A 15,237-nucleotide genomic window follows, 5' to 3' on the forward strand; every position below is an offset into this window, starting at 1 on the left:
CTCCTTCACTGAAATCTTCAATCATTTAAGAAACAAATAAATTTTCAGAATCTTCTCTTCATTCCTATTTACTTATTACAATGGTGAAGGGAAAGTGCAAGTGGTGGCAGTGCTAGGAAATTAAACAAAATCTAATTAGAGATGAAAATGATTAAGAAGTAAGAAGCAGAACAAAGTTTGTCATCTATTGCATGGGAATTGGGTCTCGCTGCTTCAACATTAAATGCTATTTCAAAGAACAATGCGCGTATAAGAGAACATGTTAAAGGATCAATGCATTTAAGATCAACAGTGATCACAAAACAGCATTCAAGTGCTGTATCGAAGATGGAAAAGCTATTAATAATAAGGATGAAAAATCAGATTCAGAAGCGAGTGCCCCTGAGTCTTTTGTTTTATTTTATTATTTTATGTAAACCCCAAACACAAAGAGGTATTAGAACCAATAGCACTTAGTACCGTGCTTGGGTTGTAGGTTGAGAAGACAAAAGAAAATATTTGTTGACATTGGACTTGAACTTTTGTAGACTGTAATTTTCAGGAAATACGTTTGAAGGAAGGTTGTTCCAGAAAACGGCAGTTGAATGAATAAACGACAAAGATGAATAGTTGGTTCTGTGAGTTTGAAGTTGGACGGTAAATGGATGTTGGCTGGTGGCGGCATGTGTTCGGACTGTTTTGAAAGAGAGAGCGGGAATTATAGAAGCCAATTCGGAAGAACAGTCCCCATGGAAATATCTGTAGAAGAGGCATGCAGCAGAAACAGCACATCTATAAGATAGTAAGTGGAGAGACTCTGTTAGAGATGAATCATTAATTAACCTAACTGCCCTCTTCTGAACAGAATTAAGAAGCGTGAGAGAGGTTTTGGGGACCCCACCCCAGATGTGGTAACAATATTCCATGGTAGGGTAGATTTGCGATTTGTAAAGAGTGAACAGCTGTTTGGAAGAAAAGTAACACCGAGAACCTAAGAGAAAACCAAGTTTTTTAGATGCAGAGGAAACAATATTTGTAATGTCCTTGTGCCAAAAGAGATTAGAAGTCACGGTAATCCCCAAAAGAGATATATAATTTTTCCTAGAAATCGGAGTGTCACCAAAGATAAGCATAGGAGCAGAAGCATCCTTTTTGCAAGATATAAGACAAGACTGAGTTTTAGAAGGATTGAAATCAAATAAGTTGTCTTTGCCCCACTGGAGAATTACCTGGAGATTGGCATTTAAGTAATTGGTAGCATATATTTGAGAAGTTGAACCTGATTGAGCAGGGCAAGGTTTCTCAAAATGGAATGTGGAATGCAATGTGCTATCATCGGCAAAACTATGGATAGGATTTCCAGTCAATGGAAAAAGGTCATTAATATACAAGAGGAAAAGAGTGGGGGAAAGAACTGAACCTTGGGGGACACCGAAGTGGAGAAGTTAGAAGACAGAGAGCCATCTACCATCACCCTCAATGAGCAATCAGAGAGAAAACTAGATAACCAGTTACAAAAAACAGTTGGCAAACCATAAGATGGAAGCTTGTTTAGAAGACCTTTATGCCAAACACGATCGAAAAGCTTTGAGATGTCAAGAGCAACTGCTTGGATTTCACCGAACTTTTCCATTGAATTAGTCCATAAATAGTTAACATAAGCCAGAATATCACCAGTGGATCGACACTGACGGAATCCATACTGGCAATCGTTGATTAAACGGAAGGTTTCTAGGTAGTTTAAGAGTTGGCGGTTAATTGATTTCTCCATTACTTTAGAAAGAGTAGAAGTAATTGCAATGGGACGATAATTGGATGGGAGGGATTTGTCACCATTTTTAGGAACTGGCTGGATATGAGCAAATTTCCGAGCAGAAGGAAAAACACCTTTGGAATAAGAAAGTGGAAAGAGGTGGCAAAGAACAGGAGTAAGTTCAGGAGCACAGGTTTTGAGAACAAGTGGAGATATACCATCAGGACATGGAGCTTTCTTGGCATCAAGATTCTTCAAAATCCTTCTGACATCCTTTTGATGGAAGACCACAGGAGGCATGGAATGGAGATTGGTGGGAGGTGTTTTACCAAGATCATTAATACATGAGTTGGAAGAAAAATGGGATGCGAGCAGGTCAGCTTTATCCTTGGCTGAAGTGACAACAGAACCATCTGGTTTGGACAGAGGTGGGGACAAAGATGGGCAAAAGTTGCAGCCAATAGCTTTGGCAAGAGACCAGAATGCTCGGATACCATTAGGGCAAGAAGCAAGTTTTCTACTCTTAGCATGTTCAAACTCTAGTTTGGACTGATTAATAACTGCTTTACAATTGTTGCGAAGTTTGGTGTAGGCAGAAAATGAAAGTGAAGAATTAGATACAAGCCAATTATGATATGCAATGTTCTTCTTTTGAACAGCCTTAGCACATTTATTGGAAAACCAAGGTTTTGATGAAGGATGAGATTTTAAAGTGGAGTGTGGGATAAAGGATTCCATTCCTGCAAGAATAATTTCAATGACACGATCTGAGCAAACAGTGATATCAGATGTTTTGAAACAGTAATCCGACCAAGGAAAAGAAGAAAAGAAATCTCGCAGGTCATCCCATTTATATACGTTGGCATTCGAGGTGAGCGGACGCGCTTAGACAGGGCTCCTCAGTTAAGTGGTTTACTTTTGGATAGTGCTTTTAAATATTTGATTTATTTAAATATTGTTGGATTATTTTGTTATAGGTTTTCCTGTAACTGTTTGATTTTAATAATATTATAGATATAATTTTTTAAAGTTACTTTCATTGATATTTATTTAATTTTATAATGGTTGTTACGAGATCTGCCTTAAACACGTCACAGGGTATCGTGAGTCACACGGAAATAGCAGATGGCGATTTACGGGTGAGTCATGATTTAATCCGTTGTGGAACCTGTGGAATGTTTTCCAAGGTCGACCTGGTGACTAATCCTACCTCACCTGGGGATTCTTTTCTTTGTGATCAATGTAAGGAGTGCACCGATCTTAAATTACAATTTGGTGCACTGATGGAACAATTTGAGTCCCTGAAAAAACGAGTGCTTGCCCTCGAAAATAATGCTTCTGGGAGCTCGTCAGGGACTCAAAACTCCAGCAATCTACCAAGTGATGCACACCCGATTCGAGCCTCAAAACAGAAAAACCAAGTGCAAACTACCCTGGTTAGAAAGGACATTGTTTTATTAGGAGACTCCATTGTCAGGGAAACGGGGAATATTTTTTGTAATAAAGATAGGTGGAGTAGAACCAGGGTATGTCTGCCGGGAGCAACTATTGATGATGTCACCAACAGACTGTCAGATTTTAAAGGGGGTAAAGAAAATATTATTATTCATGTGGGGACAAACGATATTAAACGTACACGATCTGACGATTTGTTGGAAAAATACAGGACCATGCTGAGGAAATGTCGCGAGCTAGGCCATAATGTCTATGTGTCTGCAATTCTGCCCAGACACGATAGGAGGGATTATATGTTAAGAGCCTTGTGGATTAACTCAAGACTTGAAGGAATCTGCAAGGCTTTAGGGGGTAAATTTCTATCAGCATGGCCCACACTTGTAGGTAGAAGGAATTTGTTTTGTAGAGACGGGATACACTTAAACAAAGGTGGTGCAAAAGTTTTTGCCAGTATTATTGAGGATACCTTAAAGGCTCAGGGAAACTGCTAGTTAGGGGGGATGTGGGTAATACTGACACGCGTTTATCTGATAATATTGGTCAATGTAACTCTTGCACATACCTTAAGAGTTCTTATCTGTTACCCCAACTGGACGTATTATCTAGATGTTCTGGGGCCAAAGACGTTTCACGTGAGCAGGTAGCTAATATCAGGGAATAGAGCCTAAAAAACTTCAAGGGTTGTGTTAGGGTTGTTAAATATACAAGAACAGTAAATCTTAATTGTTTATACAGTAACGTTAGAAGTGTCGTCAATAAAATGAGCGAATTCGAACTGCTGGTTAAAACAAGTAACGCGGACATAATAGGGCTTACGGAGACGTGGTGCCACCCGGAAATTGGGGATGATGAGTTTCAGTACGGCTTGTATAATGTATTTAGGAAGGATAGAGTAGATAGAAGGGGTGGTGGGGTAATGCTTCTTATCAGAAGCAGCCTGAGTGCGACGATAGCTTTCCCAGATTCAGACATTTCACATGCTAGTATAGAGTCTGTATGGTGTGAGATAGTTGGAAACAAAGGTACAATGCGAGTAGGCGTAATCTACAGACCAGGTGATTGTGAAGACTATGACAAAAGCCTCTACATGCAAATGGAATGGGCAAGTAAGCGTCAATGCCTTATTATGGGTGATTTCAATTTGCCTCTAATTGATTGGAGTAAATGGGAAGGAAACTCGACATGGGGAACAAAATTTTTAAATCAACTAGATGACTGTTATTTGTATCAACATGTCAGGGAAAGTACTAGAGAAAAGAATATCCTAGACCTCATCATCACACATGAATCAGATGACATAACAGGGCTGACAGTAGAGGAACCAGTAGCAGGAAGTGATCACGGAGTTCTACGGTGGATGAGGACGAGAGAGGTAGCAGAAGTAAAAGGCAAAGGAATGGGTTTTAATTTCAGAAAAGGAAATTACGATGCCTTAAGGTACTACATGGCCTCTATTAACTGGGTAGATATCACGCAGAGAATGAATACAATTGAACTGTGGTACGCTTTTAAAACATTAATCACAGATGCCTTGAATGCGTATATACCATTAAAAAAATACTCCACGAGAAGGGTTCCAAGTTGGATGAATAGTGAAGTTGCCACATTACTTGAGCAGAAAAAGGTGGCATGGAAACGTTACAGAGCAATAAAAAGTACTGAAGCCTATAACAGCTACAAGGTGATGTGTAATAGAGCCACAGAAAAGGTTCGACAGGCAAAGGCAGTTTATGAGAAATCACTAGCAAACAGAGCAAAGAGGGGGGATAAAGAATTCTTCACATATATAAATGCCAAGAAGAGCAGGACAAACCAGATCGGACCTTTATGTAAGGGAAAGGGGATAGTAATAAATACACCAGCTGCCGTTGCAGATGAACTCAACAGTTATTTTGCATCGATATTTACAAATGAAAAGCCTTTTGTGGCAATGGGAAATTGTGGGAGCGAAGTTAAAAAATATGTAATTAATGATATTGAAATTTCGCAAGATTATTTAATGAAAAAACTTTCAAGCCTACAGACTAGTAAGGCTCCTGGAGTTGATGGAATATACCCTATAATCTTGAGAGAGGCGGCAAGCGAGTGCATCGAACCACTGAGGCTGGTTATGCGAGCATCACTAGACTCTGGGGAGATTCCCTTGGATTGGAAAAGTGCAAATGTATCTCCCATACATAAGGGCGGCTCTAAAAGTGAAGTGGGAAATTATCGACCTGTCAGTCTGACTTCAGTAGTAGGGAAAATCATGGAGGCATTGATCAAGGGTGGAATTCAGGATCATTTGGATAGAATTGAAATTCTCAAGGATACTCAGCATGGTTTTGTAAAGGGAAAATCATGTTTAACAAATCTGGTTCGCTATTTCGAAAGGGTCACTCACGAGCTGGATTTAGGAAATAATTTCGACATTGTTTATTTAGATTTCAGCAAAGCTTTTGACTCAGTCCCACATGAGCGGTTGCTTTATAAGCTGGAACAGGTTGGAATCACTGGGAAAATCCTTAGATGGATAGAAGGATGGCTTCAGGGCAGGAGGCAGAGGGTTGTGATAAATGGCTATTCCTCAGATTGGGTTGATGTAAGAAGTGGGGTTCCCCAAGGATCAGTATTAGGACCACTGTTGTTTTTAATTTTCATAAACGACATTGATGAAGGGATAGAGGGCGTGATGTCTAAATTTGCAGATGATGTTAAAATTGGTAGAGTAGTTAATGATCACTGTCAAGCTGAGCTTCTTCAGAGAGACCTAGATAGACTTCAAGAATGGTCAGAAAAATGGCAGCTGTGCTTTAATCCAACAAAGTGTAAGGTATTACACCTGGGAAACAGTAATCCCAAAATAACTTATTCACTTAGTGGAGTTGAACAAAACCAGTACTGGAGGAAATGGACTTGGGTGTTACGATACAGTCAGACATGAAATTCTCTGAGCATTGTAAACAGGTTGCAAGGAAGGCCCATGGTGTCCTATCGATGATCTATCCAAATTTTGTAAGTAGAGACAGGGACGTGATAATCCCATTATACATGTATAATGCTTTTGTTAGACCACACTTGGAATACTGTGTTCAAGTATGGAGACCGCACCTAAAGAAAGACATCGAGCTTCTTGAAAGGGTGCAAAGAAGGGTAACTCGCCTGGTGAGATCGGCAAAAGGGCGTCCTTATGAAGAAAGACTTCGAATATTTGGGTTGCAGAGTTTGGAAACTAGACACCTTAGAGGAGATTTGATTGAGGTGTTTAAGGCTCTGAGAGGCATCAGTAAAATGAATGAGGACAAAATTTTCAAGATTATAAATGATGCTAGAACTAGGGGACATAAATTCAAGTTACGCGGGGAAATGTTTAGATTGGACTGCAGGAAGTTTTATTTTAGCCAGCGAGTTATAAATTACTGGAATAAGTTGCCTTCATGGGTGGTGGAGGCCGACAGTTTGGGGAAATTCAAAGGTCATCTGGATAGTACTTTCGGGTAAGGGAAGTGCATAGGATGATAGGATTAATTTCCTTTTTATTTAATTTTTAATTTCATTTTATTATTTTTATTTATTTATTAATTATTATTATTTATTTATTTAATTTTTGTTTTTATCATTGTTTTGTTCGGATTTTTTTTTTTTTTTTTTTTTTTTTGGCTGGTGCAGCATAAGCCATAGGCTTTCTTGCACCATACGGCCGTTACTAATACTAATTTTGCATTTTTGTAATGCCAAACAATACGAGGTTGGGAATAGCCACGAGATAAAGGCTCCATTTGAAAAGAGACAATCACTAAGTTTTGATCTGAGGTGCCTAAAGGACCTCTCACTTCAACCGTGTACTTAGAAGGGTTGTTTGTGAGAAAAAGATCAAGTGTGTTGGCTGTATTGTTAGGATTGTCTGGTATTCTTGTAGGTAAATGAACAATCTGTGCAAGGTCATTACTAATTGCAAAAGCCTTAGCTTCTTGACCAGCTGGGTCGGTGTGACTAAAAACGGAAGCCAACTGTGGTTATGAACATTAAAATGATCAAGGAAAATTACCTCACTGTTAGGAAAGTTGGACTGGAGAAAGTCAAGTTGCAAATAGAGGAAGTCAAAGAGCTCCAAGTGATTAGGGGAGTTGGGAGAATGGTAGAGACAACAGATGAATTTGACACAATGAGGTAGAGAGATATTAAGCCAGATAAGATCGAAAAGAGAAGATTCCAAATTACCAAGTCTCTGACAGGGAATATCGGAACGGCCATATGCACAAGTACCACCTTTGAGACGAAAGGAATCATACAGCGAATAATTTGGGCAACTGTGATGAACAGTAGTTAAATCAACCGATAACTGAGATTTTATCAGAAAAAGTACATGGGGTTTGGCAGACTGGAAGTGGAAATGGACATCATTGAGATTAGAATTGAGACCACATATATTTGTGAAATGAATTAGGAAGTGTTTTGTAGGTTTAGATCTTTTCACAGATAAGCTTACTCTATTAGTTTGACAATTCATGATGTATTCAATAGTAAGAAAAAGTGGGTCGGACATGCTGTATGAAATTTTTGGATATGGCGTACATGTGGTAAGAATATACCCAGATGCTTGACATAATGTGGCCTCGACAATGTCCCCCCTCCCCAGCATACACATTACTGGGACTCCATCCAGTCACTATCTGGCAGAGTAGAGGTAGCAAGATTATACACTAGCTGATCCAGAAGCCTCCTAGAGAGTTACCAGTAGGTTCGGTCCGGTGTACTAACTAGTGGCCAGCCTGCGAACACTGTTTTAGAGTTGTACCCTCGAAATGTAAGGAAGATTGGATCTCACCACGATGTTCATCATAACCTCGAAAGTCATCAATCATACTGCATGATGGAAGAGATGGGGAAGGGTTGACCGGAACTTAGCTCTGGAGACTAAACATGGGTTCCACTACTTCAAGCCACCAATAAGCAAAGTGGTGGTATTGCACCGGTTGATGAGAGTCATCTACCATCTACCACCTAAAAAAATAATTAAAAATCAATTTAACACAATAAAACTAATTTAGCACAATTAAAAATCAATTTAATGCAATTAAAACAATTTTTGCAATTGCAATTTTAATTATTTTTTTAAACTAAATTCAAAAATAGCAAGGGCTTAATTTAGGGCTTTTATTTTTTTAAATTATTGGTTACTCTAATATAAGTTTTATGATTTTTTTCGTTTTAATTTCTGGAGAGTATCATACAGAAGTGTTCTGTGTACTATATTGAGGTAAAATTCTCTTATTATTTTACAAATAAATGTATAAGTACCTTTTTCTCCTCTTTTTTTTTTTTTTTTTTTTATTTTCCTTTAAAAATGGATAATAAAAGGTTGACATGAATAACTGAAAATAAAAGTTATTATTATTATTAATAGCCATATAGTGCAAGGAAGCCTGAGGCTTATGCTGCACCAGCTAAAAAAAAAATTTCCAAGTTACCCTGAGAGAGAGAGAGAGAGAAGTACAAGGGAATCACCAAGAAAGAGAAGAATGATGATATCCAGCTCAGGACTCCTGGGTGTGCCAAGCCCATACTCACCAGATGTGAGCCCCTGGGGTTAAATTTTATAATACTTAATAAGAATGGACTGTTTGAAATAATTTTAATAAGTTATAATGAGCTGTTACAAACTTTATATGTGATTAGAAGTCAGTTAAGCATGGTATTCGTTTTCGTATCATAAAAAATCGTGTATCAGGCATTTGATCATGAATGTAAGTTTGACTGTGTACCACATTTGTAATAGTATTAGTCGTTGTCTACCAAAAAAAATTTTCATATGATTCCATCCACTTTTAGAGACTTCATAAGTCACTTTTCCTCTTGAAGATTCTTCATCTGTGGCCATCGTGTAGAATGAACAAACAGGTCAGAAAGTAAGTTTTTCTGAATGATTATTGCATTCTGTTAGCTGTGTTGTGAAGCTGAGAACTATGGATAAAATTTTTTTAAACATTGGTGCAAGAAGTTGGTATCACATGATATAAAGAGAACCACTACTTATTTCAAGGGTGTTCTCTCAGAGTGGAATGATGTTAGTAATAAACATTATGCACAAGTAAGGTTCACTGAAAAGTTTCCATTAGTTCCTTCACTTAATTGGTTGCCAATAAAGAGAAAAGAAAAAAAAAAAAAAAAAAAAGGAAAACATTTTCTGGTGTGCTTACTAAGTTCTTCCCATAACTTCATTTTTTGGGAACCTCCAGTTTTCCCAGTTACAAATATGAAATGTATTTGCCTTCACAAATTAGCATCCAACCTAAAAAAAAGTAATGTAAAACCTTGAAATGTTACTTTTTTTGTCATTGAGTACATACAATGTATGTAAAAATAGATTATTCTTACATATTAAAAATATTTTTACAGATTTGTGCATATAGGTAGGATACTGAAACTTCCACATGACATTTGGTTACTCTCAGAATTTTCTGAAATTCTTGATATTAATTGGAATGGTTCAGTAACAAGATTATTATATATCTATTCTGAAACCATTATTTTTCAACTTAAATTTATGTACCTTTATTATTTGTTATTTGAGAAATAGTAAGAGTGTCATTAGCATTTAATTTATATTATTATAATTTCTTTTGTGTGTGTTGACTTTGAGTATAGGGTAAATAATAGTCTAAGGAACCTTCTGTCAAATCCATAGTAAAAATGCACATCAGTACCTTCTTTACAAGTACTGACATTAATTTTTACTATGGGTTTGACAGAAGGTTCCTTAGTCTATACTTCACCTCATATTCAAAGTCTATATTATTATCTGCATTTCTAATAGTTGCTGAGTTCTTTCTACTATTAATGTAGTAATCTAGAGCTCTACTATAATCCTTCATAACATTTCCTTCTTTTTACCACTTCTTTATTTAACTTTGTTTTATTTACACACATACACACGTGTGTGTTATTTATTTATTTATTTATTTATTTTGATAGGCGCCAAAATTTTTAGAATTTGATCAGAAAATTAAAGAATGTATAAAGAGTCTTGGAGGTGGAGTCTTTCCAAAATTGAATTGGAGCAGCCCTAGGGATGCATCATGGATTGCTTTGAACAACTCTACTTGTTGTAGAACTGTTTCTGATATATACTTATTGCTGAAAAGTTCAGATTTCATTATGCATGATTTAACACAACCGTAAGTTTCTTTTTTGTGTGCATGTTTTTAGTGCTTAAAGAATACTTTACAAATATGTAATAACTGGTTATTACATATTTAACTGTATAATGCATCAGAGTTTATTATGCTAAGATAAGAAATATATATATATATATATATATATATATATATATATATATATATATATAAATATTGTATTAAAGAGTAAAAACAGAAAACATCAGAGAGTTAAATAAACTGGATATGGCAAATGCACCGAAGCGCGCAAAGCAGCAGCAACAGATGCAAATGTAAATATATGTATATTATAATTAATATGATAAATAAAAGTAAAGATGGCAGTTCGAAACTCCGGAAAGCTTAAAAAATTACATCAAAACGTCAAAAGAAAGTTACGATAGCCTACATCAGATAAAGGCGGGAAAAATTTGCTAAATACAGTACTCCGAAACGGGGAAGAAAATATGAAATTAATAAATAATGAAATCTGATGTCAGCAAAGTAAATATTGATGCTAAATCAGGTATTTCATCGGGGGACTACACCTGACATAGCATCAACGGACTGCGTTTCCATACTTGCCCATAGTTATGCAAGAGAAAATTTATAAATGTAAATAAATAAATAAATGTAAAAAAACGAAAAAGTATCTCTTACAAAGTATGGACAAGATAGTCCCTACGCAGTATTATAATTAAAATATAATTAAGATAAAAGGGTGAATATTAATGCACTATTTATATTAATTTAAGTTTTAGCCATCTGCTGCTTTGCGCGATGCTAAGCTTAAAACCACAGCCTCTCCCGTTTTATTTATTTATTTATTTTTTTTTTTTTTTTATATATATATGGTCCTGTCTGGTACACTTCTCGCCACATTTCTTCTTATCTACCTAAATTTCACCTTATTCTGTATATTTAAAATACTGTCTTAAAAACTGATTATAGAGGTCACTAGTCATCTATTTTTTCGTTAGTAGCTGTTTTATTTGTTTTGTTTGCAGCTATCGTATTGACCTCATGTAGTTTCGCGTCGCCATTTTCAGGTATAATATTTTTAATCTTCTACTTTTTATAATATTCACCCTTTTATCTTAATTATATTTTAATTATAATACTGCGTAGGGACTACCTTGTCCATACTTTGTAAGAGATACTTTTTCGTTTTTTTACATTTATTTATTTATTTACATTTATAAATTTTCTCTTGCATAACTATGGGCAAGTATGGAAACGCAGTCCGTTGATGCTATGTCAGGTGTAGTCCCCCGATGAAATACCTGATTTAGCATCAATATTTACTTTGCTGACATCAGATTTCATTATTTATTAATTTCATATTTTCTTCCCCGTTTCGGAGTACTGTATTTAGCAAATTTTTCCTGCCTTTATCTGATGTAGGCTATCGTAACTTTCTTTTGACGTTTTGATGTAATTTTTTAAGCTTTCCGGAGTTTCGAACTGCCATCTTTACTTTTATTTATCATATTAATTATAATATATATATATATATATATATATATATATATATATATATATATATATATTATGTAGTGTATACTTATTGATGTTTTATTTTTTAGATTTAAATTTTGTACTGATGTAGAAGAGAGATCAAGTTTGCTCTCATGTCAAAGGGAAAGTGATTCTGCAAGTGCAATTGAAGTGCCTTATTATCTTGTTTTGAGAAAGTGGGTTGAAATAGATCCAAGTACAGAATTTCGCTGTTTTGTTAAAGATAATATATTGATTGGTAAGTTGTATTTTAAATTCTAGTAGAAAATTGAATCCAGTGGTACAGAATTGAATGTGGGGGGTGGGGTCGAAGCAGTTACCGAGTTCTTTCATATTGGACTAAGACCATAGATGTGAAATTTCTTGATATCATCCCCATTCAAATGGTCATAGAATATACACTTTATAGAGAGCTGCTACATATCACTGCATATTTCAGGGTCAGTTGTCTATGTCAGATTTAGGTATAAATATTTACCGTTATTAGTATTGAGATGTGGTGCATTATCTTATGGACCTAGTAAAGATTAGGTCCATATAACACAAATATACGGACTTAGTTCTTTACTTTGTGGACTGGCATGCCTGTATTGTTCAAAAAGGTATGCTTTCTGACTGATTTAGAAGTCCAGTCTGTAGATTTTTAAAGAACTTAAAAGATCTATGGACTGTAACACTTTGCAATCTACCATAAGATTATAAGCCATGAGCTTAGTCGACAACCATTGATCTAAAGTAGCATCTTACCACCATAAAATTAATTAATAATAAATAAATAAAACAGAACAGTTGGTCTATAAGAATTTATGGAGCAATCATTCTGTCTGGTCCATGAATTTATTTGTATTTGTATTATTACTGATAAAATCTCCGAATCTAATGATCAAATAATACCCTTGGGAACAAATATTTTTGGGAGTAACTCTAATCAAACCAGAATTTGTTTCCATATATTTCTATGGATATTAATTGCATTAGAATAATAAATTTAAGAAATTTGCAAATAGTAAGTAATATGATAAATTTCTTAATCCCCAACCTTTCATTAGATGTTCTTAATTTTATTGTTTTTACTTTGAAAGTTATTCCCCATAAAATTCATTCTGTAACTGACATTTATTTTAATTAGCAAGAAAATAATTAAGATTTTCAATCCTTCTCTACAGGTATTTCCCAGAGAGATTATACTAATTTCTATGACCATATTGGGCACCAGAAAAATGATATAATTCAAGACATTACATCCTTTTTTAAGGAATATTTGTGCCATAAGTTTCCAGATAGTGATTGTAAGTAGCAGTCTTTATTGTGCATATGTTTTTAAAATATATGAGTTAAATTTTGCATGAATATGGTTCTCTGTTTAATATTATAGATATTAGCATTAGTGTGTGCTAATTTCTATAATTTCAAAAAAAAAAAAAAAAAACTTCCTGTTTTACCCATCCATTCACTCCAAAAGTTTGTATAGTTCAGCCTTGAATTTATTTAAATTGTCAACTTCCACAATGACAGATGGAAGTTCCAGCAATCAACCACCTGCTGACTAAAGGCAAATTATTTCAAACCTGCATAATTTATTCAAATATTTGTACACATATACACCGATGAGCCAAAACATTATGACCAGCAAGTCATTATGCAAATCGAATCAACTGCAGGTGAACTACGCCGCGTGCGTGGGTTGGGACACGGTATAAAAAAACACCTGGTACTGGGCTCCATTAATCAGTGTTACTCTTGTTCTTCAGATGGGAAAGGCAGCAGACTTAAGTGAGTTTGACAAAGGCCAAATTGTAATGGCCACATGACTGGGTCAGAGCATATCCAATATGGCACGGCTGGTGGGGGTGCTCACAGTCAGCCATGGTCAGTACCTACCGAAAGTGGTCCGAGGAAGGGGGAACCCACGTTGGATGACCACGACTCATCGATGCTCAAGGTGAGCGAAGGCTCTCCCGGATGGTACATGGCAACAGAAGGGCAACTGGCGCAACCCACCGGTAATTGGAATGTTGGTGACGGGAGTAATGTGTCACAACACACAGTACATCGAACCCTGCTGAAAATGGAGCTGCGTAGCCACAGGATGCTGTGAGTGCCCATGCTAACCATGGTTCACCGGCGACAGCGCCTACAATGGGCACGTGAGCATTGAAACTGGACCATGAGTGATTGGAAGAAGGTTGTCTGGTCCGATGAATCACATTTCCTGTTGCACCATGTGGATGGCCAGGTATGTGTGCATCGTTTACCTGGGGAAGGGGTGGTGCCTGGGTGCACTGTGGGATGAAAACAAGCTGGTGGCGGTGGTGTCATAAACGTAAATATCATAGCTGACCCGACAGAGTCCAAAAGGAAGGAATAAAATTTTAAACATAAATAAAGATAATATAAAAATATAAATAAAGTAGTAATAATACCAATTAAATGATGCCAATTAAATCTTAAAGTCACAACTTTATTCCTTTATCTTAAGTTACTTTGTTTAAATTTCATACTGAATTTTGTCTTTTTTTTTAATTCAAACTTTCATTCATTTTTCCTTTAACAAGATTTAATTGGCATTATTTTAGCTTTTTAACTACTTTATTTATATTTTTATTTATGTTTGAATTTTATTCCTTCCTTTTGGTCTCTGTCGGGTCGGCTATGATGTTTATGTTTTGTACATATACATCATAACAGAAACAGAGACCCTGCTTATTGTGGTGGTTCCTACAGTTTTGGTGCCGACCCTGTGATGAAGTAGTTAAAGTCCTAGGACCCACTGCTTTAGGTACCATCATTGTTAATCATTATTATTTTTTTTATGTTAATCTTAATTTCATTTAATTTCAGGTAATCTGCTTTTACCTTGCAGGCATTCTCAATTTTTTCCAAGTGGTAATTACACTTGACAGGTCAGCACCCCTACCCAATACAGTGATAATATACATTGGTCTATATTTCATTATGGTTGCCGAGTATTTTTGCTATTAACTAGTGGTGCCCTGGATCCATAACCCAGTTTAATAATTTAATACTTTTTCTTGCTTGCTTAGTCGTTCAGTAATGTCATTATATCCTATTATTTTTATCAATATTATATATATATATGCATATGTTTCTCTCTCTCTCTCTCTCTCTCTCTCTCTCTCTCTCTCTCTCTCTCTCTCTCTCTCTCTCTCTCTCTCTCTCTCTCTCTCTCTCTGTGTGTGTGTGTGTGTGTGTGTGTGTGTGTGTGTGTGTGTGTGTGTGTGTGTGTGTGTGTGTGTGTGTGAACACTGAGTTTTCTGAAAAGAAAATTCAGTTTTATGTTTAAAACAACTCAACCCTGTAAGACAATCATGTGGTTGGAAATAATCAAATGGTGCAACTCAACTTGCACCATTTGATTATTTCCAACCACATGAT

At 36.0% G+C, this 15,237-nt stretch overlaps 1 protein-coding gene across 1 annotated transcript in view; it reads left to right on the top strand.

Annotated features, from left to right (window-relative positions):
* LOC150086767 (translation initiation factor eIF2 assembly protein-like) overlaps positions 1–15,237 on the top strand; it is an 87,585-nt gene that overhangs the window by 41,296 nt on the left and 31,052 nt on the right. The window contains exons 6-8 of the mRNA XM_090371568.1: positions 10,142–10,344; positions 11,910–12,079; positions 13,008–13,130. Of these exons, the coding sequence (XP_090227694.1) occupies positions 10,142–10,344; positions 11,910–12,079; positions 13,008–13,130 (496 nt within the window). The remainder of the gene's footprint in view (positions 1–10,141; positions 10,345–11,909; positions 12,080–13,007; positions 13,131–15,237) is intronic.

Source organism: Mastigoproctus giganteus, chromosome 4, assembly GCF_048544385.1.
Source record: "Mastigoproctus giganteus isolate SK-2022 chromosome 4, ASM4854438v1, whole genome shotgun sequence".
Lineage (NCBI taxonomy): Eukaryota > Metazoa > Arthropoda > Arachnida > Uropygi > Thelyphonidae > Mastigoproctus > Mastigoproctus giganteus.